Source organism: Amblyomma maculatum, chromosome 2, assembly GCF_055883805.1.
Source record: "Amblyomma maculatum isolate TAMU_Amacu chromosome 2, ASM5588380v1, whole genome shotgun sequence".
NCBI lineage: Eukaryota > Metazoa > Arthropoda > Arachnida > Ixodida > Ixodidae > Amblyomma > Amblyomma maculatum.
The window spans coordinates 3652650-3679227 of record NC_139345.1 but is presented as its reverse complement, the minus strand read 5'-3'; the positions used below and the strand labels follow the sequence as shown (position 1 = coordinate 3679227).

Genomic DNA, 26578 nt, shown 5'->3' with positions numbered 1-26578 from the left:
TAGTGCATTTTGTACACAGGCATGGAGAAAATGAAGACTCTCATTTCCTTGTGTTGTTTTACTTGCGGAAATACCATGATGTGCTGTGCACATGCCCAGCAAAGTCATCAGCACAGATACAGGTTTCACTCAACACATTGCTGCTTCAGTTCACACTGGGTCACAAGCACAAGAGACTTCTTCCTGCTAGCAGCACTTGCTAAGGCACTCCATTGTTGCAAGACAGGATGGCTTTTCCAGAGAGGAACAAAATATTGCAAAGCAGCATGTGCCAGCAATGGTGTGACAAAAATGTGCACTGCCTGGCTTTATTAGCTGGCTTTCCTGAATTATAAGTTCAGTACTTCAACTGTATGCAAGCAACCGGGGTGTGTGGTGTGTAGATTTTTGACTCTGCGTTGCTGTTGTGGGCATTAACTTGTGCCAACATCAGAGCTTAAATGTGCTTTGCCTTCTCTAGCATTGTCTGCAACTTAAATGCTTCACTTTACCGCTGGATGTTTAGCAGCCATGTGAATTTTCTGAATATGGCACTATCTAATTACCCACCCATCTGGAGCCTGTTTAGTTCAATTTCTTTTCTTTTTTTTTTTTTTTTTAAGTTTTGTTTGAGGGAGGTGGGGCTGCATAGATTGAGAAAGCAATCCAATAACTGCAGTCACTGTTCCTCCTGGTATGTTTTCAAAGGGAAAAAGGGACAACGCATAACCAATGTGTGAGCTTTAGTCCAGTCTCCTTTCTGCCTACAACGCTTGTAACTCTTCCCGCAGCAGGCATAATGTCTACAGACATTTAACAGAACCCATCTGCACTGCCTTTTCTAAGTAAGCACCTTGGCAAACTATTGACAGGATGATTCGAAAGGAAGTACCATAAGTCCGTTGAAAGCAGTATTTCATAAGTGCTGTAGTCATTTCCCATTTAACTACTCTTGTGATATGGTCAATTCACTTAACAAGGCATGTAATATCAGCTTAGCTGCATGTTCCCTTACCTCCGAGTAGTGTTGCCATTTTTTTTTTACCGAGCAGGTCATAGACTGTTCAGAAACTTCTTTCCACGCTATTTGATCGTTCCAGCTTCCATAGATGGTGCGGCAACAGTAAGGCATGGCAGACAAGCTAGTGATCAAAGTGGCCTTTTCACATCATGGCATCTTTCATGCGAGATTTAGCGTCTAGATAAGCAGCAGTAAGCCATTATCAGGTATTAGAAATTTTTCCGAAATTTCCTTTGCTGTGAGGTATGTTTATTGCTCGAACTCCTGTACTAAGTATAACAGCTAGTTTGTCTCCAGCGTACTTTGGTTGTATATGCTGTAAGAGCAGTGGTAAAGTAAACTAATGTCCCATGCAGTACCCAAAGGGGCATGAACTTAATGGAATAGCTAAAATTGGTGCTTGAAATGTGTGCATTTTTCACCATTACAGGAAAAGTGCTGTGATTGAGCAAGCCGATAACGGTTGCCAACGGAGATTTGCGGTTAATTAGGCTCATTGTGAATAACATCTGAGAACAAGCATTTACCATGAAGTTCGTGCCATTCATACTGCTATTTCTGTTTTGGTGTGGTGTGGTCACAAAGCCGTGTTTAATCTAAATTGACTGAAGCGGATAACAGCAACAATGCAGTGAATGCAAGCAGGAATGAAGGAAAGAGTTTTTCTTGTTGCAAACATCCGCCACAAAATATTGCTAATACACTTCATACAAGCTTAGCGTTTAAGCTTCATGCAGCTTTGGTCGTTTTGAAATTGAGCCCACATTCATGTGATTCACTATGATGGTCATGTAACCTGAGTTGGTTTGAAACACTAAACCTCATAAAACCAAAGCTGCGCCAAACAAGACTGTGAATATGTATCCATTGTTCACCTAGTTTGTGGAAAGTATGTTGCATAGGAGCACACAACTCAGAACGTCTTGCGAACCAACTTAATGCATTAAAGCGCTGCTTTCTGCACCTATTTCTTATAGGCGGGAAAAATGCTCTTCCTTTGTTGAACATAATTTGGATCGCAGATCGTGGAATAAGAGGAATACTCCATTTCTGGCTCTAAACTGCTGCGACTGCTCGTGCACGCAATGCAATCACCAGCTCGATACATTAGAAAGAGGCCACATGGCACTTCTACAGTTGCTGGAACAACTAAATAGACATTTCCTGCACAAAGTTAGCCATCCACTTACACCTAATAGGTAAACACTCACACATGTTTGCATATGAAAGCTTGAAAAATAACTACTCTAAGAAAAATATGCAGATGTTCCAGGGTTGCTGCCAAGTGCACCAATCAGTGTCGGACATACCCTTGATGGGTTTGATGCGTAATGCAACAGGACTCAGGAAACGTGCATTTTTTTAACAAATGGTTATGAAAACGGCGCACAATTCCAGCTACCTAGTCACTGTGAATAGGATAGCTTTCAGGGCTCAAAGACACGATCATGCAGATAACCACACTGGAAGTCAGTTATTCTAAAGAAGCAATATGGGTGACAATCCAATTAAAAGGTGTATGCAATTCCAATACAAGAAGTACAGACAACTTTTAATATTGTAGGTCTGCACTCAACATGAACATGCGTGCAGTACTCGCAATTGTTTTAACACTTCAGAAACATAACAATACCTGTTGGCACTATGTGATGTACAAAGTGGTTTTCTACATGCCTTGCTATGAGTTGCTTGCAAATTGCATTCGAAGCACCTTGCATGTCATACAGACTGCGGCAGTGACAAATCATGTGATAATTTGTGGACTGTAAATATACATTCAGCAGACATTTTTAGATATACAAGTGCAGAAAACAATAGCTTTTTGCAATTAATGTTTATGTTTTGGCTTGGTTAATGTTTAAGTGATGTGCATGATCCACACATAAGGAAAGGTGAAAACACTGCACAGGGTTAACAGATACTGCTTGAATAAATGAGCACAAATGAAAATGCCCCAGTATGGATAAAAACCAAAATGTGCGTGTACTTCTGGAGCACTTTAAGGTCCTGTTCACCTGGACTTGCCCAATTTATATTGTTTAAAAAGGCTATGGCTCACCTTCAAGTCACATGTCAGTGTTACAAATTATTTATTCTTTAAAGATTAATTTCATTTCAAAGCTAACACTTGAAATGCTGATGAAGGTGAAGGGACTGCTAAGAGTGCACATCACAGCACTTCTAAAGCCAGCAAATGTGCCACCATCGTTCTCAGAACTGAGAGAGAACTCAAATGAAGAATGGAATGATACACAATATGCTCTCTTGTTATTGCTGTGCAGCAGAAGCTCGGACTGTAGAGCTTAGTCAATCTGAAATGACACTTGATAGGAAGGTGCAGACTAACTGAAGGATTCAACTTATGGAAGTCATACCTGGAGCCCAGGAATAGTAGCACATTTAGTTTGTGGTGTGTGGCATGCGGTCCAGATATGCACAGCCAGTGTGTATCCCTGCTGATGCCATTGTTGCATGAAACATGCAACCTTCTGACTTTAATTATAGGAAATTTTTTCTTCAGTGCAAATACAAGTGAAATAAAGCCACATAACAACAAGCAGTTCTTCACGCAATACTGCCAAAGTAGTTAGGGAATATGCATTTGCGGTTGTCCGTTAAGTGCAAAACTTCAGTAAGTGCTTAATTTTGGTGTAAATGCTCCGTGGTATCCATCCTTTGTATCACCGGTGGTTCTATCTACTTTTGACATCAACTTATTTTCATTACTCTGTTACTCTTAAGTTTAAAAATTTCGAAAATATTGTAACCATAATCAACAAGGCAGATATGGGCATCATGCTTTGTACTTACTGCTATCTTTTTTACAGCATGCAGATGCCTTAAAGTGTCAGAAATGAAACCTGTTTAAGATGGTGCATCAAACCCTCAGGTTAAAGAGATTGGTAAATGCACTGCTGGTCTTGAAGGCTAATGTCTCTTTTCCTACATAGCCAACCTGCTAAAGGCTGGCATTTTTCTAAAGACAATGCTTTGTATCAGATTAGGACGTGTTTGCAGGTACAATGTGGTTTATACGGTCCACTTCGTATTAACTGTGTTCCAGCAGCGCCAAAGGAAGTGTTCCAAACCATTTCATGAAATGCCGTATTCTGAGTGGAAACATCTGCGTTCTAGAGCCGGTTGTAAGTCACACAAGGCATGCCTCAATTCGCTCTCTGCAGCATGGTCCACAGCCAAAGCTGAACTCATTGGTACTGCTCGGAAGGATGTGCCATGCCTCTCTGCAAAGCGGCCTCAAGTAAACACCGCACACACGCGCACACACGCACACACACACACAAGTACGTACAGTAATTGCAGCAGACCAAAACAAAATATGCACCTTAGTGCTGCTCCAGGTATACCATTCATTCTGTCCTTAGCTCGAGTTTTGAAGACAATAAGCAATTGGAGACCATTTTGGAAATACGAGTGGCTTCTTATTGTGCTCTAGTACGACGGTGACTTTGTTTAGCCACTCACAGAAGGAAACGGATGTAGCTCTCATTCAAAGCAGCCAAGCTTTCCTTTGTTCTTCCAGCAAAGTTACCATCACCAATCCAAAACATTCAATGCACCACAAAAAAGAGGTACCTTCAGAAGGCCTGTGCCTGCAACTTGGATGCAATTAAAATAGCATCACTCGTACATTAAGGGACGAAACAATTCTACAGACATGCGTGCAGTGCAGGCAGTCTGGCCAGTATGTAAATTCACAGATAAGTGTAAAATTATAGGGACAACAGGGGAAAATACAACAGCTTGGAAAAAAAAAATAATACCTGGTATAATGTATAACAAGAAATAAATAACGTCAAAGACTTCGTTCCCACTTTCTTTTTTAGCGCGACACAAAAAAAGAATGTCTTTGCAAGTGCAAAAACGCACACAGTAAAAAAGCATCATGGCAGTAAAGTGTCACATTTCACCATACTTTACTAGTAGTAGTCTGCAAATATCCCCTTTTACCCCACTGTTCCCTTACAAAAATGCTGGCAAGTTTGCTCTCTTCAAAAATATTCTCTTGATATTGCCATCTGAACCTGTACAAAATGATGCCCAAAAATGCAGAGCCAACATGCTCAAAAGGCAAAAAGAATGAGCCAGAAACTACAGCAAAAAAAAAAAAAAAAAAAAAAAAAAAGAAAAAAAAAGAAAAGAAAAGGAAACATTTGATCAACCTCTGCAGTTGCACAATATAAGCAGAAAACGTAAATCCCATTTTCCCAAGGTGCACAGGAGTATTTTAATTTTCACAAGCACTGCAGCAGTGCACAACAAGCTCTAGAAGCACAGAAAAAAAACAGAAGTGCTCCTGTCAAACCATAGCTCACACATTGCCTCACTGTGGTCTGGTGCTTTACGAGACAAAGCCAAGCTCTTGCTAGTTACATCGCATCAAGAAGAGTGAACAGTAGTAGGCATTTAACGGGCTGGGAGGTAGGTTTGTCAGCATAGCAGTGAAAACAAGACCAAGCAAGAGAGACTTGTCACCTGCACTAAGACAGTACTGACACAGCTGCCCAGTAACCTGATGCAGCTAGGGGACATAAGCAACTTGCATGTGCCAGGGGAGGCACCACCACTGTGTGCTAACTCAGTGCATGCTGTGGAAATTTCATCACAGTCACAGCGAGGCTACCGCAGACCTGCACCACTTTTTCCATGCACAACCGAGATGCATCCTACAAAAGACGCTCCTCAGAATGTGGCCCCAGCTGTCTTGCGTATCCACAGGAATGCGCGAGAACAGACTGAGCTCCATCATGAAGACGTCCATGTGACAGCGTGAAGAAAACTGCGATGCTGGCACAGTGCACAAGTGTCAGAGAAGGTGCACACCTCAAGCAAGTGGTGGGGACCTCGTGTCGTCTGGCTGGTTCGGCAAAGTAGGAGGGACATGGAGAGAGTTGCTCCAGTTGCCACCAGAGCGCGCACGCCGCATTATCTTTCCACTCATGATGAGTCTGCCAAAGCCCTCCTGATGTGCGAAGGCATAGCCCGAGCGCACCGAACGCCTTCGGCTTCCTTGCCGCACACTTGTGGCACGCCCCAGTCCACTCTCCGGCGCACCTTCGCGCCGCAGCCGACGCGCCCGCCGCTGCTTGAGGCGCACGCGGTCTGACAGCGTGGGGAAGACGTCCGTGTAGAAGAAGCGGAACGCAATTACTGGTAGCAACAGTACGGCGACTGTGAGGAACGCCACAAACCAGAACTGTGCTGAACCAAGTGTCATGCGCAGCGAGCCGAGGAACTGGTTACCCACAAAGTCAGAGTTGATGAGCAATGTCATGGCCAGGTAGAATGCCACTGACCCCCAGATGACGATGTGGTTGAACACAGTCCAGTAAGATGTGTCCAGAGCAATCTGCACGGAAGAGCACAGGCATCGATACATTCAACTACCACCAAGAACATCTGCAGCAAATGCAGCTTCACTCTAGCCTCAAAAACCAAGGCAATTTAGGCTGACAGACTTATTCCGCCAACCATTTTAGTGATGTCTGCAGCTTCTGAGATTAACAGATGGACAGCAACTGCAAATGCAGCTCCTGCGTTTTTCAACTTTGCCAAATACTGAAGAAGTGACAGCACATTAGTAAAATATGTACTTTTTTTTTTCTGTTGATATTTCGCAAAGAGGTGTATCGACACATCCATGGCAAAACAGTTGTATCACAGTGGAAGAACATACTGAGGTGTCGACAATGTTCCTGTTGGAGCTTCCACAGTATGTTTGGCCATGCAGTTCTGGTACAAGCCGAGAGATGGTGCCAACATCTGTGGTCCTAGTTTAGTGGTGCTGGTAGTTTGAGATCACACTGTATGTGATCACTTTTCAGTGGTGTAAGTACATTTAACATTTTTTGCTTGAAATTAATATGAAGCGTGCAGTCTAAATGCTTTGCTGATATGAAATTATCTTGTGTGGAGCAGTTAGTGATGTGAATATGGACCAAGCAGCACTCAAAAGTCTAATCATACCCTGGTCGTGCACACTATTCAAGTTTCACCTGATCTAGTCACTGATTGCACCGAGAAACTTTGCACTTAATGTTTACTGTTGCTTTGAATTACATTTATCAGTGAAATCAGTTAAAGCATTGTTGCTTGAAACACAAGGCCAATTTTCAAGACACGGCTCACTAGTGCAGCACAGCTATTAATGACTCACAGATGTGACGAGACTGCCACTTTCTAAAGCTTTCTCACATAGGAAAACCGTCGGAATGAAAGGCCACGTCTAATTATGGATCATAATGTGACTATTGTACTCTACAACTCTGAGATGCATTCGTCATTCGAGACTAGGCTGTTTATAGCCACAAAAGTGAATGTTGGCCAAAAATATAAGCAACTGCCTCTTGTGACACTGCACTATCCTGCTGTGTAAGTTAAAGCGGTGAAAGCTTTACGCTACTAAATAGATGAAATTTGAGGGTGCGCTTAATGTTTTTGCAGAGAAAATGTCAAATTATCACAAAACTCGATGTATTCTTGCAAGGCACAGCACACAAAATGAATGGTGGTCTGCAAGATGTGTAGGCAGAATTATAGATGGCACAAGCCAGTCAATGCATTATTGTACAGGTGTACCAAGCGTAAGCAAAGACTGCTTGATACTCATCAAGTGACCTTGATTGCATGAGATATATATTAAGTGCAAAGAATAAAAAATTAATTTCATGCCGGCTTATCTCCGTATAAGTTTAATGAAGTTTAAAGAACAACTCTGGCAAATTTTTCTAGTGTGCTTAGTTAGTGGATGATTTGTAGTGCTGAGGGCTTTCTCATTGCGGTACGAGACTGCACTATTTATAAAACACTCAATAATTTCAAATAAGCAAGAAGCTTTGAACCAAAACCGAAACTCCCACGTGTAGCCTGGAGGGCTGCTCTGTATAATGATAGTGCCACTCGCAAATAAGCTACATTTGCATGCTACATCAAATGTGAGTCGGCGACAGAACACTGTGTACGGAGACTGATCTGAAAGCTCACGAAATTATGACTGCATACAATACAGCTACAATATAGATGGCTCACTGTTTGTCAATGTTCACCAGCCCATAGGAAAAAGGCCTGATCAGCGCAATATAAGGCAAGTGCAGCATGTCGCTCGTTTTTCTTTCCGGTGAGAAGAAATGAAAGATATAGTGCACTTTGTGAACTCAACAGGTTGAGAAAAAAGCAGAAACACAAAGATTCTGACACATCACTTTGACAAAAAACTTCCCCAGAAATGCCAACGCTGGAGAGATGACAAGGTGCGAGAAAGATATTACAATTGTCCTACAAAAAAAAGATACATTGCACACCACTGTTTGGGAAAACAAATTTTTTTTAGGTGCTGTGAACAATGTGTTCAAGAGTTCATGGAAGCTTTTTACTTGCATTTCAACAGTGAAAACTGCATTAATCAAACTTCCGTTTGTTTGACTGATAGGGAATTTGAGTATTTAACCGCAACACTTGGCTTCAAAGATAATCTGTTGTACTTTCGGTTCTTTCGCGTGGGTGTCAGATAAAGATAGCATCTCATGTGTTTGTTTTGTTTTTGTACCTTTGTGTTCTTACTTATTCACGTGCCATTCTCTGATAACTATAGTTTTGAGTTAGCATCTGTCCCTGTCATTCCTCTCTTCATCATTGTGTCTAGTTCGTGCTTCCTTCAGCCATGCATGTGTGTATGTGTGCCTCTTTCACCTGGGCATTGACGACTATAACGAGGATGGTGGAGACCGTGGTGCCGAGCAGCTGGTGCCCATCCAGGTTGACGCCATCGGGTGCGATGCTATTGCTGAAGGCACCGTAGGGGATGAAGAAGAGCACAAACGAAGAGACCACCCCATGTGCCACGCTCTTCAGAAACTCCACCTTGTTGAAGAGCAGGTTGAGGTGGCCCGGCGTATACAGCTTCGGATAGCGCATAGAGTTGACATCGTTCACATCCTGCGTGAAAATAGGGTGGACACAATGGTTAGCTAAAATGCGTGTACAAATGTGATTAGGCATTTACAGTACACTAAAGACACAAGCGCGGCTTCTGGCAAGTTAGCACTTTGCAGCTCAGTGAAACAGGAAATGAAACCGTTGGCATGATACACATTCAAAACTTCAGGGTCATATAAGTACGAGTGGTAGCTTGCAATGCCTTGATAAGCTGAGACCTTCTAATGCACCTAAAAACATCCCCCACAAAATCTGCCCATACCAAGAAGGGTTTCTGGACATTTCACACTGATCTAACGCAGGTGCTACCAAATTCAGAAGAGGCTAGAGAGTGAAATTTCATAGCCTTCCCAACATAACTAGTGAAGCAGCCATGATGCATAATGTGGCTTGCATTATGCGTCAGAAACGATGAGGAGCGCTGTTAAAAATTATGACCACAAAGCTGCGGTGCCTAACAAAGATTCGTTTTGAACAGCTAGCTCCCCATCTTTTAATGATCATTTGTGTCATAACTGCAGATGAAGTTATGTGATGTTAGGAATATAGTGAGAGACCGGAAAGCGTGGTGTGACATGGTCCATAGGGTCACGAAGAGTCGGACACGACTGAACGACTAAACTGAAACTGAAACTGTGTCATTTGGCGTGGCTGTTAGTTTGTTGCAAATTAAGGGTGCAATTCCTGAAAAACAAATGAGAAACTACTGATCGGTAAACGTCACTATACTTCATTAAGCAAGGAGTTGTATCGTGCAACTTCACCAGCGGAAGAGCTGGTTCCCCTTAGAATGTAAAGAAACAAGAAAACGGAACAGCGTTAATTAAGCTCGAGTAGTCTCTCTGCATGCAAATCAAGCCTACCACGTACGAGTAAAGCAGATCACTGCATGCTGGCCTTTATCTTACACCACTGGCCTTCCCACTGATGTGTGGTTACATTTATCAGGGCAAACTACTTTGCCATCTGCAGTTTAAATTCCGCGCGAACAGTCATCACAACCAAGGTGCCACAAAACGGCGGCCGAAAAATCCACACTTTCACACCACACGGTGCTGTCCCCATTATTTGCTGCCTGCATACAAACAATCATTTTTATAAAAATGAAAATTTTCACGCACCTGGTCAAATACGCCAAGTGCCAAAACAGGAAGAGACGTATAGAAGACATTGTAGAATGAGATAAACACCGGGTCATAGAGGGTCTGAAAGAGAAAGAAAGCAGCTCTAGTGCTCCTTAACAGAAAGTATAAGCACATCAGCATTCCTTTGGAAGAGGAAAAACAAGCGCACTGGAAAGCACGCACGAATGAAGAAAACGACAGGACAAGTGCTTTCTCGTAAGCGTGTGTTTTTCAGTGAGTTTGTTTCTCCCCTTCCAAAGCTATGTACCATCTAGCCCAAATACAAATATTATTACGTTACATCAGCATATGTAAGGATTAAAAAGAAAAGGGATTATTTTCCAACATATTTATCAAAGCAAGCCCAATCTGTCAGCTGGCTCACTTTTTGAACTTTGCTGCTGATTTGCTTTGCACATCTAAGTACGTGCTCACAGTTTTACCAACCTTGTGACACTAAAAAATTATCAGACCCGGCTCACTTTAATTACGCAGCGATCATAATTTCTCAGTGGTCTGCCAGTGATGACAGTATTTTGAATGCTAGGCATTAGAGGTGCGGGAGATGCAGTTCTTTGCTCACCTGAGCAGAGAATCCACAGAAGAAGGCAAACCAGAAGTGGCAGAGGGTGAAGGCAAAATTTTTGTAGAAAAAGTATCGCAGGAAGCGACACATGCGCAGGTAGGACCAGCGGCCGTGCACCAGCAGCAGCCGCTCGAGGAAGCGAAACTGGGCCACCGAGAAATCCGAGGCCAACACTGCTTGCATGCCCTCCTGGCCGCTGATGCCCACCCCAATGTGGGCCACTGCAATCAACAAACAAACTGCCTTGATCCAGCATGCTAGGTATGGTTTTCCCTGCAAACAGCGATGAAACTGACTGCCTAGTTGATTGGGTGGACGAAATTATTGACTTAACCAGATCATTTGTGGTTACTTGCAGCTTTAGTGGAATAAGTTATAACCTACTAACTTCTCTCAAAGCAGCAGGCTTCAACTGTTAATGACACTGACAGCAGGCACCTCACTTTCTTGAGAATGTGTGTAGAGACAAAGCTGGTGTCCGAATAAACAACACCGGGACACATTTTGTTCTTCCACTGCGCTATTTCCAGGTATGAAGGTATAGCTATTAGCTCATTTTCAAGTGTTCGTGATGCACTGAGACAGAGTAAGAATAATGTAAATTAATGGCTGCCATATGTTGCCAAAACAAAGCATAGCAGTACAAGCAAGCAAATAATATATGCCATACCTCCAGCAAAAAGGGGACTTTAGGAAAATAAATTGAACTGAACAAAGCTAACGTTTAAATCACAGGCAAGCCCAAAATTATTGGACGTTTCTCGATCGGAAATTGTATTTAAGCAATGTTTTTATACACTTGTGGATAGTTGTAATAAAATTATTTAAACAAAGTTATGATACCCACTCATACACTGTTCATGCAGGTAATCTGCAGCCGTTATGAAGTTAAATACATTGCTATACTGTCAATGTTTACTTGTATTAAATAATTTAACTAATTTGCATAAATCATCATTTAATTATTTGATCTTGAGTACACAATGATTGTGTAAAGGTAGTATGTACTTTAGATTATTCAAAAACAAGCATGCAGCCTTTGGTATTTACCAGAGAATCAGTCCCAGATACAGTCTAATGTTTATAAACTCCATTGCCCAAAAGTTTTTTCATAGCACCATTTTTGTTTGATGCCCGTGAGCAATGTGCACTATTCTTGTTTTTGTTTTTGTTTTTTTATCATGGTTTGGAGAGAGAATGCGCTAAATGCCTTGGCTATCATGTCACCGTAACAATTTTGCCAGTACGGCATGTGTACCAAAAAGAAAAGAAAAGAAGAATGTTGGTTGTATTCCACAATTGACTTCATGCATCGAGTTCTGCTAAGCAGACGACATAGAAAGGCCAAATTTACACTGCAAGTTCAAGGAAATATCACAACTTCCATGCTTCAGGATTTGTGGTCTTTAATAAAGCAAACTGCAAGACCAGTTTCCTGGCAGAGATACCATATTCGGACAAATTTAATATAAGGGAAGAGGGGGGGGGGGGGGGGGGGTGTTGGGGCTGAACAATAATTAAAAAAAATATATGTATTGCGATTACGCCATCACCGCTTATTTGATCACGCCACTAGTGCAGCTGAGGTGCTGAGGGTTCAAAAATAAAAAACTCGAGATGAACACAAAAGCACGGAAGCAATGGATACATCAATCTATTTAAGAGTCAATACTTAGAAATTGTAAATTTTAAAATTCATTTGCACTGCAAGAAAACAACAGAACACTACGAAATTTGGCACAAATAAGAAGCAAAATGAGAACATAGAGCATATGTTCTAACAAAATCCAAGGAGGGAAAAAAGGAAAGAACACCGGAGTTGTCTTTTAGCATCGCTAAGCATTGCTATTACTTCAGAAAATGCGGTCAGAACGGCCCAACTTTTGAAGCGCACAATAAATGCTGCATCAAAAGAAAAGCGCCAGAGTCACAAAAATTAGTTATTTCCTTTAGCACATGATTGCTACACGGAAGGAACCTAGCCAGCCCGCTCTCAGTTTACGACGGTCTATCCAAAGAGGGCTTTGGGTGCTCACTTCCAAAGCGCCACCTGTCTAAACTTGGAATCCCGATATAGATGTTGCACCTGCTTTCACATAATTCTGTTAAACTTATTTGCATGCACACACCACTATATCAGTTAGTGCCCTAACATGAGAAAATCATTTTACTGTCACACAGACTCAATAGCTCCTCTCTGCACGGTGCTCAGCAATGAAGATCAGCTGCTGTATTATTAGACAGGGCACTAAAGGCGGGAATTAGTGAGTTCTGGTGATAGCAGTTGCATTGCCCCTGGCGATCCTCCTCACTGAATGTCACAAAGCAATACGCATTGAGATCTTCAAGTGGAATGCACTTGCACATGTGATGAACAAGGACATCATAACAACACTAGGTGTAGAACAACACTAGTACTCACTCTTGATCATGCTGACGTCGTTGGCACCATCCCCAATTGCGAGTGTGACGGCACGCTTGTGCTGTTTGACAAGGTCTACAACGAGTGCCTTCTGCAGTGGGGTAACGCGGCAACAGATGACTGCCTTGCATCGGCTTGCTACTTCCAGAAAGAGCAGTTCCATATCCTCTTCCAGGGCATGCACCTTTAAAACATGCGGGAAATATGTCATGTGCTAATACCAATAATTTTGCAGAGTACAAAATGGAAGAAAGGCACTGTCTAAGCCCATCACTAGTATGCACACTAATATGCCGGCCTGACCTTCATGCTTGATATGGGTAGCAGAGCAAAATTTGCCAAGATGCTTGCTACACATAATTCACGATTCATCGATATAGTCTTGGCAATCAATGAAAACTTCAGAAGGAAAGTATGCACCTATATCTGCTTTCGTGTTCTCATAAAAGCCTCTGCAAATATGCCCCATGAGTACATCTAAAGTTTTGGATTTTACAGTGCTCTGTGCCTCATGTAAAATGCAAGGTAATTAAATTTTTGCTTTCCATTTCAGTTGAATAATAATATGAAAAATAAAATTTATATTATAGGGGGTGGAAATATCTGGAATTTCGAATACAAATCTAATATATTTGTTATTGAATTTGTATTTGTATTTGAAAAACTTATATGCGTAATTCTGTGAATATTCGAAAATGACCAAATATGTCGAAAGCTTCGAATTGTCCGCAGTTTCATGGCACTGCTCGTTTCTCTGCAATGCCTGATCACGTGGATTGTGTGGTGAAGCATTCTGAGAATGTAGCGGGGCATTCTGTGAAGAGGGGCCTTCCCAACACTGCGTGCAAAGCGAAGCACTTGGCGTGAGGGGCGAACACACACATCATTCATCTCAAATGCTGACAACCATCGTGCAGGTGTTCATCAGACAAAATTAATGTGGTGCAAACGGTCTTCAGCACTTTTTCTTATGCCCATATAATTGGGGCTCTTGGTTAATTAGGACATTTTTTATAGCCCCTCGAAGGCCAAATTAACAAGAATTTACTGTACTCAGCACCAATCTGAAACTCCACCAGAATTCATGGAGGTCTTTCCTGTACAAAAAACTGGTGTACAGAACTCTGTATAAATTTATACTGGATTTTTTAACAGCATATACACTTCTGTGCAATTCTAGATTAATTTTATTAGCAAATACCATGCGAATTCATAAAGAAACAAAACGAACAATGTTTGCTATTATTTTAATTATCAGTTGTTTTATTTTCACTGATCAGATATTCAATATTCGGAGGCATTTTTTCTCGGATTTTTCAACAGCATATACACTTCTGTGCCATTCTAGCTTAATTTTATTTGCAAATACCATGTGAATTCATAAAAAAAAAAAAAAAACGAACAATGCTTGCTATTATTTTAATTAACCGTTTTTTTTTTTTTTTTTTCATTGATCAAATACTCAATATTCGGAGGCATTTTTTCTCATGATCATATTCGATTCGTATTCAAAATTCAAATATTCGCACAACCCGAATAATTGTACATCAAACTTTGGAATAAAAACAGGGAAGAGGGCAGGAAGGAAGAGGGAGATTTATGGACCCCAAGAAATTTTCAGAAGCCAGTTGAAGAAGTGTCTTGCATCATTCAAGATCAAGTTTTGCGCCACTTAATGATGAGAAGGAATTTTGATGTAATTATGGCCTTTCAGCAGACAAAAACAGTCCTGAGCACCTTCGTAAATTACACTGTGGCATGGTTGGAGTAAGAGCTCAGGAATCAAGTATCAGGCAGCTTCTGGTTCTTCGGTTCCAAAGGTGTTCTTTTCTGTCATCCCAGTCCCTTAGCAAAATTTGGTAACAATGACTTGCCGCCGATCAGACCATCAGCACTTTAACGGTATCTAAGCAGCAGCTCACCAAACTGTGTCCGTTGACGATAAGAGCAAAGCCACCGAGGCTCTCGCCACCCGAGAGTTCCCAGGCAGGCCCTTCTTCATTGTCACTGAAACGCACAACCGAGCAGTCTCCAGCACCCCGGCCATGTGCCACGACGCCAGCAATGCTCTCCCGAAAAGTGCTCAGCTGCTTGTACACTTCGTCCCGCTCCATGCCATCCACTATGAATATGTCCACCATGTCGTCCGTCAGCAGCTGGCAGGAGTAGCCAATGTTGATGGCCGTTTCTGAAAGGGTGGCAAGCAGGTGAAAAAAAAAATTCTGAGGACGATTACAATATTCCCAAATGTGAAATTTGAGCGCAGCTCCATAGCTTCGGCAGCACGAACAGTATGCCCCCTTCCATGGTGAGAACAGCAGGGTCATTTCAAGGCCGGTGCCTAGCTGCTGCTTCAGCACTACAGAGCTTCTGCTCATACAGCTAGTTTAGCAGCAGCAAAAGACGAAAAATTTCCACCAGTTGTGTCTCTCATCCTTCAGAAATAACTGGCTGAGACTTATTATACTATTTTACTCTTATAGAAGGTTTATACTTGGAAGACAATGCTGCGAGTGGCGAAAGTCTGTTACAGAGTGACAGGACCGCAAGAAGAGATCGTGGAAGAAAACTAGAGAAAGAGAGAGAGAGAGGCAGAATCTAAGGCGTTTGTTGATGCTGGCCTTGGTGAGACCCATGCTCTACCAAGCGAGCCATCTCAAGTATTCAACAAGCAAGAGGAGCAGAGCTCGCGCCTCTTCTTTCGTATGTTCTCTACAGTCTCTATCACTCAGTTAAACCGGCAATGACAATGATGGTGACGCAACGCAGCTGACGAAAGGGTGCAAAGAGCTGTGCTCTAAAATTAAAAAGGAAACAATGTGAGAATTACTGTGGCCAGGAAAGAATACATAAGGAAACAGACACCACAAGCATTCCATAAACTTCCAACTTCTATTGGCTCAATCACAAGTTAGCAGCACAAATGAAAGACAAGGTATGAAGACAGTTGCTGTCAATATTTGTCCCTTGTTATTATATTTACCTTTAAATGACATGAACCAACTAGCTCAGCAATTGATTTTACTGCCTTGGATTAGACTTCTGTGATTGGAGTGCTCGGGAGGCCTTTGTTCACATTTTTCTCCCCCGAACCTTTTATTTTGCTGATGGAAAAGTGTTTAAAAATGGAAGGAATAAAGAACCCAAAAAAAAATTAAATAGTCGAAAGAGTGTCTTAATTTAAGTCATGTATAGGTATACTAATAAGTGAATACATGAACTGTTGCATCAAAGATGCTATGACACCCAGAATCGTACCCAGCAGCATTTTGGCAATGCCATTAGCTTTACTTTCCTTGTAACAACCTACATCGTCAATCCTTTCCAGCTGGTTATTAGAACATAGCATGTGTGACCATTTACAGCTGAACATATGAGTATATCAAACTCGATGGGGAACACAAAATCAAGAATTTGGTAATATATATATATATATATATATATATATATTGCAGTACATAAGCTAATCCGCAGCCAAGAAGCAAGAATACATTGCATCCATGCTAGTGATGTGCATCCTAATGGTGTGCTGGCGGAGCACTGCTCGCCAAGTGTTGCTAGGTGTGGCCTACTTTACAGTGAAGTTGCAGTGGACTGTGCTCTAGAACTAGCCACCGCTTACCATAGGATGCACAATTCTGTTACCAGTGCACTATAAATATAATAATGAGTAATTAAAACTTTGGTTCAGTTCTTTTCCGTAACGCTTTCCATAGCAAAGCATGCCAAGCAAGAAGCACTGCAAGGCTGCAGTTAGGCTGGCTTCACCGCATCACAGCATTGTGGCATAGAAAACTGGTACAAGAGTCCAAACATGACACTTAAACACACCCCACGCTCACCCAGTCACTCGGTTTCAAAGCATCCTGCTCTGTCTTAAGCATGCAGAGCGATCAAAGAGCCCTGTTGCATGCATTCACGAACTGATTGGCATCCCTGTGCACCACAGCAAGCCCTGACCTTGCTTGTCGCCGGTGAGGACCCAGATCTTGATGCCGGCCATGGCCAGGTTTGCAATGGCCTGTGGTACACCATCCTGCAGCTTGTCCTCGATGGCTGTGGCCCCCAGGAGGGTCAGACCCTGCTCAATCTCGTCGTACACAGCATCCACCAGCTCCTCTCGATCGTGCAGTGACGTCCTGCACAGCATCACATTCATATAGTATTGTGAACTCGGTGTGGGGATGGGGGTTAACACACCGAAGTAAAACAAGGGCTATGAGGAACGCCAGAATGGAGGGCTAACGTTTACCTTAGATTGCATAGCAACAACGCTTTTGTATTGCACCTTCCCCAAAATGTAGCCATTGCCGCTGAAACTGAAGCTGTGGCCTTTCAAGTCAGCAGCTGAATAACATAAGCAACCATGGTAGGTATATTATAATATACCTATCATGGTATATATAGGTATATTATAATATAGTACATAATATACCATAGTATATTACGTGCTCACCTAACTATCCTTGGACCAACAGCAACACTAATACCACTGCCACATAGCTGCTTCCAGCTATCACTAAACTCGTATGTGAACCTTCTAAAGCAAACTTGAATTAAAGTACTACTAGCTGCACCCATTCACTAATCATCAGTGTATGCAGCTGTTATTATACCCACCTACAAGGTGCCCCAAAAACAGCGGGCTGCGTAGTACAGACCTTCCCATGTTACGAGCTTTCAAACAAAGCGAAGGCACTATACAATTACTAAATTGAGAGGCCTAACTTGAACATCTAAAGTGCACTAGAATGCAGTATTCATACGCAGTTAGCATGAAAAGCTACATCGCACAAGACACTGAGGCTATCATGCGGCAAACATCAGGTTAACTAATGGCCAATATTATTACTTCTCACAGCAATGTTCTTGGGAATAATTAACTTACTAGCAATTTTAATGCTGGGCTTAAGTGGCAACTGCATATGAGCTCAGCATTCAGAGTAGTATAGTTATAGTAGATAAATTGTGATCACAACTGCGATCACTGTGGGAGCGAGAGCACTTGACCTACAGTGATCTGTGTGGAGTGATCTACAGCGGTGCCCATGGGATATTGGTGTTAGCTGAAAATTGTGGATTGTTCACCCAGCTTTGAGTGTGCTTCATTGGCTAATATACATGCAAACTATGTAAGAGTTTTATATAACACTCAAGCAATGATTATGACCTGCAGTTAGCACAGTGTACATAGAGAAAGCCGCAAATAAATGCCGAGACAGGTGATTCAACACAAGCAGGCACATGAGGTTCCCAAACAATGCAACGTGACAACATTTTGCAACACAACAATGCTGCACAACAAAATGGTGCTTTGTTCAGTGCTTTCAAAGGCCACACAGCTGCGTGTTCCGCACCTCTGTCAATTATGGTGAATTAGCAAATATAGAATAGCACCGTTGTAGCAGGCTTCTAAGTCTCAAAACTGAACTTGCTATGAATTCAGTGTCATATTTAGTAGCATCCTTAACTCTTAAATTTTTTTTTCTTCGGCTGAGTATATATCTACACAAAACAAGGACGCAGTGGACAGTGATTTGTCGGCTCTGTCTGTGCAAGGAGTGTGACAACTTGAAATCCGTCTGTTCAGAAGGAGGAGTAGGTATGCATGCAGCAAATAAGAAGACGACAAAATATTCTCACGCAGCCTCATGATGTCTCTCACTCCATTCTTGGAAATAAGCTTCATCCAGATCTTTGTATGCGAGACACAGCGTCCGCAAACCTTCACCGGCGTATTTCTGAAAGAAGGCAGGCGCTGTAATTATTATTAACTCACGATCCACATTATCAACGCAGGCTCTGTAAGTGCTGTGAGAGCATTAATGCCTTCATGCAGTATGTCTGCAGCACTTAATGGTTTGGTTTACAGGGTTTAACAACCCAAAGCAAAGCCGCACTTAGTGCATTGCTATTTAGTTTTCCCCATAGTAAACAGCGGTTAAAATTTAAATATAGCATCCACTGTAAAAAAACATAGTCATATTTTTTAAAACTGTCATGTTCTTTTGTTAACGGCCTTAGCCATAAGCTTGATATTATTGTATAACCATTTAGGCGAAAAAATTTTCCAACAGCATGTCTAGAAATTTGGCTACATATATAGCAGTGTTCTAATAATCATAAACAATTTGTATCTGCGAAAGCGTCCATTAAACACGATATCTGTAAGTGAACAGCACGCACATTCAGATGCTCAGTGGTTTTAATCTTGAGTGCTTCACAGCTTGGGTCCAGGCGCTCAAAAATCACAGAGTCAGCACCTTTGCAGTACAATTTGAGAACGCCATTCCTTTTGACAATCACCTGGAAGACAACCACAAAGGATACCTCTTTAGAAAGCAAATACAAAAGGCGGCACAGTGCATATTTCAGAGAAACAAACTAACTCAGCCATTTTTTAGCTTCGACCAGTGCTATAATTTTCTGCACTAGGAATACTATTGGAAAATGATCAATTTCACTGCAAGGTATCAAAGCCATGCAGTAAGCTACTCACCGACATTCTTTTTCTGACATTGTTAAAATCCAAAATACCGAAGAGTTCATAGACCTCCTCCTGGCCCCAAACTTCAATTGTAATGCTCTTCGGCGTTCGGTTCTAAACAAATGAAAAGTACAGTAAAAGAAAAAGCATGAGTTGCCACATTTATTAGTCTACAGTTTCAATACTTCACCGAAATGTCTCTTTTATCATGTCTTACCTTAAACACAAATCCAAAGTTTCGAGCAGCTGAAGTGAGTGCAGCTTCATCTGGTGACTGTGCCTGGTATTCTAAGCGACCTGCAAGCCAGCAAAAAAAGCTGCCGTCACAAAATTGTAGCATGGAATGCATTTATAATTTTAAACTATTAATGTTTTTAATGTTTTCTTTTTCCTCCTCAACAAAGGCTCCAACTGCTACCACTAAGTTTGCAGATGTACCTTTTATCAAGCCCTTTATAACTGATGTCACACAGTTCATTAAATAGTGCACACAAGACAAACTACCACAACAGCTAAATAAAAATGTAGACACAATGATAACCATATGGACAAAAATTACATAGAATCTAAACATTATATATTATCAATCTAGGGAAAAGAGGCATTCTGAACTGACAAATAACAATAGCAGTACAAGGCTTAGATGAGCACATAAGTTTGATTTGGTTTGTGGGGTTTAACGTCCCAAATCCCAAAGTGGCTCAGGCTATGAGAGACGCCATAGTGGAGGACTCCGGTAATTTCGACCACCTGGTGTTCTTTAACATGCACTGACATAGCGTAGCACATGGGTGCATTGCTTTTCGCCTCCATTAAAAAAATGTTGCCGTGGCCGGGATTCGATACCGCATCCTTGGGCACAGTAGTTAGGTGCCCTAACCACTGCACCATCGTGGCTGTTGAAAACAAACAAGTACAACACTTAAGTAACTACTTACTTAGCTTAAAGAGCTGGCTTTCGCGACATCTAGCTTGAGCATTTTACACCGTTTTACAAAGAAACTGAATTGTGCTCACCATCCTTCTCCTCAGACATCACAGTGTGGCATAACGCTAACAAGCGAAAGTATTCTCGAGCATCGGTGTCTCCAGCCATCACATCTTTCAGCAACGCTGGATCATAAAAACGAAAGGCTGTTTCATGCTCTGGGTTCTCCGAGAAGTCCACTGTCTTTGAGTTCTGCAAATGAAACAGAGTAAGGATGTTTAAGCCTGGAAGTTAAAAGGGAATAAAATAAACAAGCACAGTTTACAGCTTATTCCTGAAGCAGTAATGCAATTCTGCATGAAGAAGCGAAGAATACAAAAGCACGCACTAAAGTTGTATTCGAGCATAGCTGACTTCCATAATTTGAACTAGAAGGAGAGTTAAAATTGTGAGGAGTCCTTCTTGGTGTAAACAGGAGTAACCTTAATTTGAAATCCAGAGGGTTGATTTTAGGTGAGCTCGAAATAACAATGTCACGGTGTGACAGTTGCAATAATGAGCACTTTTTTTTTTAACCAATTAACAATCTGTTGCATCACTGCATGCTTGCTTTTGGCTAATTACTGTGTTTTTGCTTTTAACACTTGAGAAACTGGTAACTATGTGTTCTGCTCAGGTGCACATCTTCCTCTTCATTTTTGAAAGGATATTATTAATTCAACTCTATACCCTGAACCACAATCTCTCTTTTTGCCTCTTCGGGTTACAGGAATGCTTAAAATTCTTTTCTTACAATCATTACTCAAACTGCACAAATCTGGAAAACTTACAAGGCAGGCAACTTTAGTACATATATTGTAAAGATCAAAATGCTCGAGAATCACAAGTGCTGCTTCAACTATCCATCATTCCAAAATCTTCCAAAGCACAGGCTGATGGTATGCACAAATGCACACGAGCCATCTTTAATGCTTTCTGGAGATGTGAGGCAGAAACAGTGAAACTGCCGAGGAACACTGAAGCTCCTCCAAGGTCAGGGGCAGTCTGGGTGAACTGACAAGTCAGTGCGGCTCCAACGAAAAGAGACATCATGTAAGACGCCAACAAAGTTTTCTTTAAAGTGTTTTTACATAGCACAGCACTTTCCTATTGAAACCATTTCCATATTTTTTTCTGATAATTTTGATTTTATCATGCACTCTTACAGTGTTGTTGCTCGTATAGAGAAGCTTCAGTGAAAAGGTACACGGAAACAACGATTGTTCAGCCTCATTTTTCCCATTTCTGCCATCAGAAAAAGGGGTGTACAGGTGTATTTACCTCATTGATTTCCACAGAATCCCCTGTGGCTGGATCAATTATGTCCCCGTACAGACGACCATTGATGGATGCTTTGATGAATGCCATGATATTTTGCGTCAGGGTGCCTGTCTTGTCTGAGAATATGTACTCGATCTGTCCCAACTCCTCGTTCAACGTTGTGGTGCGTGCTCGTGCTGGAGCATCCTTTGGTGCATAGTACATTTTTTCGTCCCAGTTAATCCACAAACTGTGGCAGAAGCGAATCACTTCCACACTGCAATGTGACAAGAAGCAAATGCATTAAGGTTTGATGCTTTACAGTAGCAATACAAAAATAGCTTACAGCCAAAGGGCAGATTTATGGGTCACTCTTAAAGGAAGCAGTCTTATCTGAACGATATTTCTTATTTTTGTTCGTAAATAATAAAGTTTGGCATATTTCTTCCATGTAAAATTTTTTGTCCAGAGCAGGGATGGGGGCAGTGGTTTCATCCCATAAAGCCATCCCTGAATCAGTCTGGTTTTGCATGCAGCTAACATATGTTCTGCTGTATGGGCCACCTCCCAAAATTGACACTTGAAGAAAACAGATTTTTTAAATTTATGCAATGATTTAATTAAGGGAAGCCTTTTAATAAACAATACACAACAAACAAGAAATTTGGAATATCAACTCTATGGTTACATTATTATTTCTCACTAACAAACACACACAAAAAAAATCCCTTATGTATTCCTCTGCGTCAGTAGCTTTGGCTCCCCTCGTAAAAATTCGAATTAGTGTTCACCGTATGCCACAAGCACACATTTCCATGTTGCCCATTTCTTGCTTTAAACTATGGCTTATTTAGAGCATTAGTGTTCCTAATATGTTTTAAAAAATCTAGCTTTTACGAATGAGCAACATCGTAATTGGTTTGAAGACCACCAAAGCAGCACATAAGAAGTGCCCTGCTCACCTGACGTAGAGGGAGATTGGGACAACCGTGTTGAGTACAATGGCATAAGAGAAGAAGACGAGCACAGCAATGGCAGTGGCACCGCCCACAGTGTTGTCCGAGCGGATGACCTTGTCCCACGGAAGATATACGCGGAAGAACTGTCCTGTAACTGTCTCCCACACGCCACACGCTATGGTACAGAAGAGACAGATGCTGAACAAGAAGAACACAATCTGGAAGAAAAGGCAGACAGCCAGTCAGCCTTGCACACAAGTTGTTCGCATCACAGCACTAGCAAAGAGAAGAGCAAAGCTTGAACGCCAAACATACATGCACGAAGCACCACTGCACGCTGGATGTCCCAGGTCCAAACTGCTCATGTGCACGACACCAGATGCCAGCAGCATGAGCCCCGACATATCCAACCTATCCTTGCTAAATATTTGGCATGTGTAACACGTAAACTGACATGCAGCTTTCCCATTCTCTTTTCTTCACAGCTCGAAATTTGTTCAACTCCCCCTTGCTCTTTCCTTGGCAGCGCGAAATTTTGCCGTCGGCGCCACCCGCCACAAAGGGACTGGCTAACACAATCATCGTCATCACTGGGAACTTTCTTCAGAGTCAGGGCTTTAAACACATTGATTTTTACCATAGTGCAATGTTCTGTTTATCAATGCAGAGCCATATTGCACCTTTCTCCTATTCCCTTCTCCTATTCCCTTCTCCTATTCCTCTGTCTTCTGGTTACACTGCTTTTCCAGTAGCATATAGTAATAATGAAAAGCCCTGCTTAAGAACTGAGAACCATGGCACACAAGAAAACAGCCTATAAACATCTGTTTGCGCTGAATCTGTTATCTAACTATATGCAACAATGAGTAATGATAAAAACAAGATGTAACCAGAAGTGCCTAACAAACACCTTTTTATCTCAGACAGTGCAATATGATAGAATCATTACTATTATTACTGTCGAATAAACAGCAAGATTTTTAACAATAACAAAAAAGGCAACACCAAAAAGACCAAGAGGTCCAAAATATGGGGTTATTAAAACAATTTGCTCATCCAGCCAAACAAATGAGAAATTTGCAGTGCTAACAAAGAAAACAGAAAAGTTATATAAGCACGACAAAGACGACACATCAGACAAGAAGGACAGAGTGGGGTGCTTGCGGTTATGCAAGTTTCCGAGCATGAATCAACTAGCCCCGCAAGGAATCTTAAAGAAAACAGAAAATGAAAGAACAGAAGAGGAAAAGCAAGGGAGAAAAAGAGGCATATAAACATTTGGGAGGATATGAGTGCTTACACCAAGAATAAGGACGTTCAGGAGCCGGTCCAGAGAGGTGCGTTTGAAAATGGTCTTGCCACTGTTCTGCATGAGCTTGGTGTCCCGGCCTGCAAACACCACAACCCCGTAGCACCAGTGGGTGTTTCGCAAGACACAGCCCCGCAGTAGTAGCTTGTCATTGTCCAGGGGGTATGTTTGACCCTGCCAGAACAGAGTGCCCTCATAGCGGCTCAGGTTGTTGTTCGGTGCCTCACAGATAATCTCCCCTGGAAGAAGGAAAACCCAAGGAATCGCTGTCATTCGACACAACACGCAAATTATTCAGGCCTCTGAACCCACCCTGAACTTTTCTCATATGGTGCAACATTGCACAACCATTAATGCAGAATGCAGCACAGATGAATGTGCACCAAATCCAAATTGCTTAGAGCCAGAGGCAGAAAAGATTTACTGCGAAACTGCTCATTATCAAGCAGAGCATCTTGCAAGCATGCAAATCTCAGTGTGAGTACCTGATCTTGACTCAATCTGTGAGTGATGGAAAAAGCAATGCGCTACAATCATGCTTAGCAGTTAACATTTTTGCAAGGGCATGCACAATGATGAATCCTTACTGAGGTCAGTGTTGAGAAACATGACACCTGGACTGCAAAAGCACACCAGAAATTTCTTCTTCTTTAGGCAGTGCCTACCCTTTGTGCCTGAGAGCTTTGTTACATGAAGGACATAGCAAACAGGGGGATGCTGGTGCATATAAGTGATATTCATTGCTGAACTCAAACAGTAAAAAAAAAAAAAAAAAAAAAAAAAAAAAAAAAAAAAAAAAAAAAAAAATAAGATAAACCGGCTTCTTAGGTACGTTAGATAGTTCACATTTCAAACAATGTTACAAGAAGGTAAAAAAGACAGAGGAACTAGGAATGTTAACAAATACGACCTATATGCTTCAAAGCACATAAAATTTGCTTACCTGCAGAAGTGAGTAACACAATCATGCAGGTGAGTGAGTACATAAAACTGGATGCATGATTTGTTCAATAACACTGAAATATCCTTTAGTATATAGCCTTTTACAGAAAGTTAAGCATAGAGCAAAATTTCTATGATACAAATTCTGGTTGCACGCAGCTGTAAATAAATGTTTGTCAGCTATACACAGATCAGCATAACTGAAGATTCGGTACTTTTGCATATCGGCTTTGTTTATTTTAAATGGTGCGAAATTCGGATGGTACTAATATTTTTCGCAGCCCCTGAGATTCATATCACTGAGATTCCACTGTTATATACCATTATGCTGCCCATTACCACACTGCAGACACAGTGGTTTTCACAAAGACAATAAAAAGTTCAGGTGCACTAATTGTACTATGTCTGAATATTTGACGTGCCATGAATATGTGAATACAGCTGAATTTTTGAACTCAGTTTGAATCAAACAACAACACCTACTCAATTCATATCCAGGACCTCGCGCATTTATACAAGCTTAACAACATGCAGGGCATACACAAGCATCTCTCACCATCAAACCTCCCCAAGAGCTGGTTATCATTGCTCATCTCGGCTGTGTCAGGAGTGGCCTGGCGGCATTTAAGGTTGGTTTCACTGCACAAAGCGAGAGGACAGAAAATCATGGTGGACTGAGGCTTGGGTCACCAGCAATAGCTTCTCATTTTCTTATCGCTGCCGCACGAAATCGTGAAGCAGGTTAAAAAAAAAAGCAGGGGGTGCCACATACAGCACACTACATGAAAAGATAGCAATCACAAAGCAGCAGCACTCTCACCCATCAAGTTCCGCTGTTTCAATGTAACACAAGCCATTGGGTTCACTTGTAGACAGCAGCAGCAAGTCAGCCTGGAAAGCATTCATAGAAATGCTACGGTATTTGAAAAGCACTACTGAGCACTATACTTTGCTTTTATTTTCACTGTCAGCGTAAAGCAAAGTATTCACAGACTTGGTAATGGTCTGCATTATTATTTTCAAATCCCCATCATTCAGTGATGTCAATGCTCTATATACTAGTATGTGCATATTGGAAACAGGTGCTCAAAAGCTTGGCAGCAAGGATTATGATGCTACAATCAAACAATTACCATGTCCTGACAGGCATGCCGAATAAGGAATTTCATATCATTATGCAACAAGGAGCTTCAGGAAAACAGTGTAACACAGATAGATTTGTTTATTGATTGGAAAGGCAGAGAGGTCAGCCGGAAAGTAGAATACCTGGCCTTCTACTCTACTACATAAATTCCATAAACCTTAATATAGGCAAGCTTATACCAAGCCACGTTCTTGTTTCAACAACATGAAGACAGATGGATTGCATGCATGCATGCACATATGCATAACAAGAAAAATTACTGTAATCTAATTTGTGTCAGACAATATTCTTGTATTCACACACTACAGTAATTCAAAACCCTGCTGTAATGAACATGACAGCACATTACACCTGCGCCTATTGCCGCTATCAATGATCTTACAAGATGATTTCAGAGTGTTCCGTGCTGTTTATGAACATTCTAC

General features: G+C 41.6%; 1 protein-coding gene across 3 annotated transcripts in view; it reads right to left on the bottom strand.

Annotated features, from left to right (window-relative positions):
- Positions 1 to 42: 42 nt before the first annotated feature.
- Positions 43 to 26578, bottom strand: part of ATP8B (ATPase phospholipid transporting 8B) — a 146701-nt gene continuing 120165 nt past the window's right edge. For all 3 annotated transcript variants that reach the window (XM_084593110.1, XM_084593111.1, XM_084593109.1), the window contains 17 exons: positions 25830 to 25900; positions 25566 to 25648; positions 24059 to 24306; positions 22762 to 22976; positions 21821 to 22076; positions 20590 to 20752; positions 19790 to 19869; positions 19585 to 19686; positions 19272 to 19391; positions 18729 to 18826; positions 17046 to 17224; positions 15008 to 15273; positions 13086 to 13269; positions 10661 to 10884; positions 10075 to 10158; positions 8708 to 8953; positions 43 to 6368 (listed from right to left, as the gene is read on the bottom strand). In XM_084593110.1, coding sequence (XP_084449236.1) covers positions 5844 to 6368; positions 8708 to 8953; positions 10075 to 10158; positions 10661 to 10884; positions 13086 to 13269; positions 15008 to 15273; positions 17046 to 17224; positions 18729 to 18826; positions 19272 to 19391; positions 19585 to 19686; positions 19790 to 19869; positions 20590 to 20752; positions 21821 to 22076; positions 22762 to 22976; positions 24059 to 24306; positions 25566 to 25648; positions 25830 to 25900 — 3144 coding nt within the window. In that variant the 3' untranslated portion in view covers positions 43 to 5843. The remainder of the gene's footprint in view (positions 6369 to 8707; positions 8954 to 10074; positions 10159 to 10660; positions 10885 to 13085; positions 13270 to 15007; positions 15274 to 17045; positions 17225 to 18728; positions 18827 to 19271; positions 19392 to 19584; positions 19687 to 19789; positions 19870 to 20589; positions 20753 to 21820; positions 22077 to 22761; positions 22977 to 24058; positions 24307 to 25565; positions 25649 to 25829; positions 25901 to 26578) is intronic.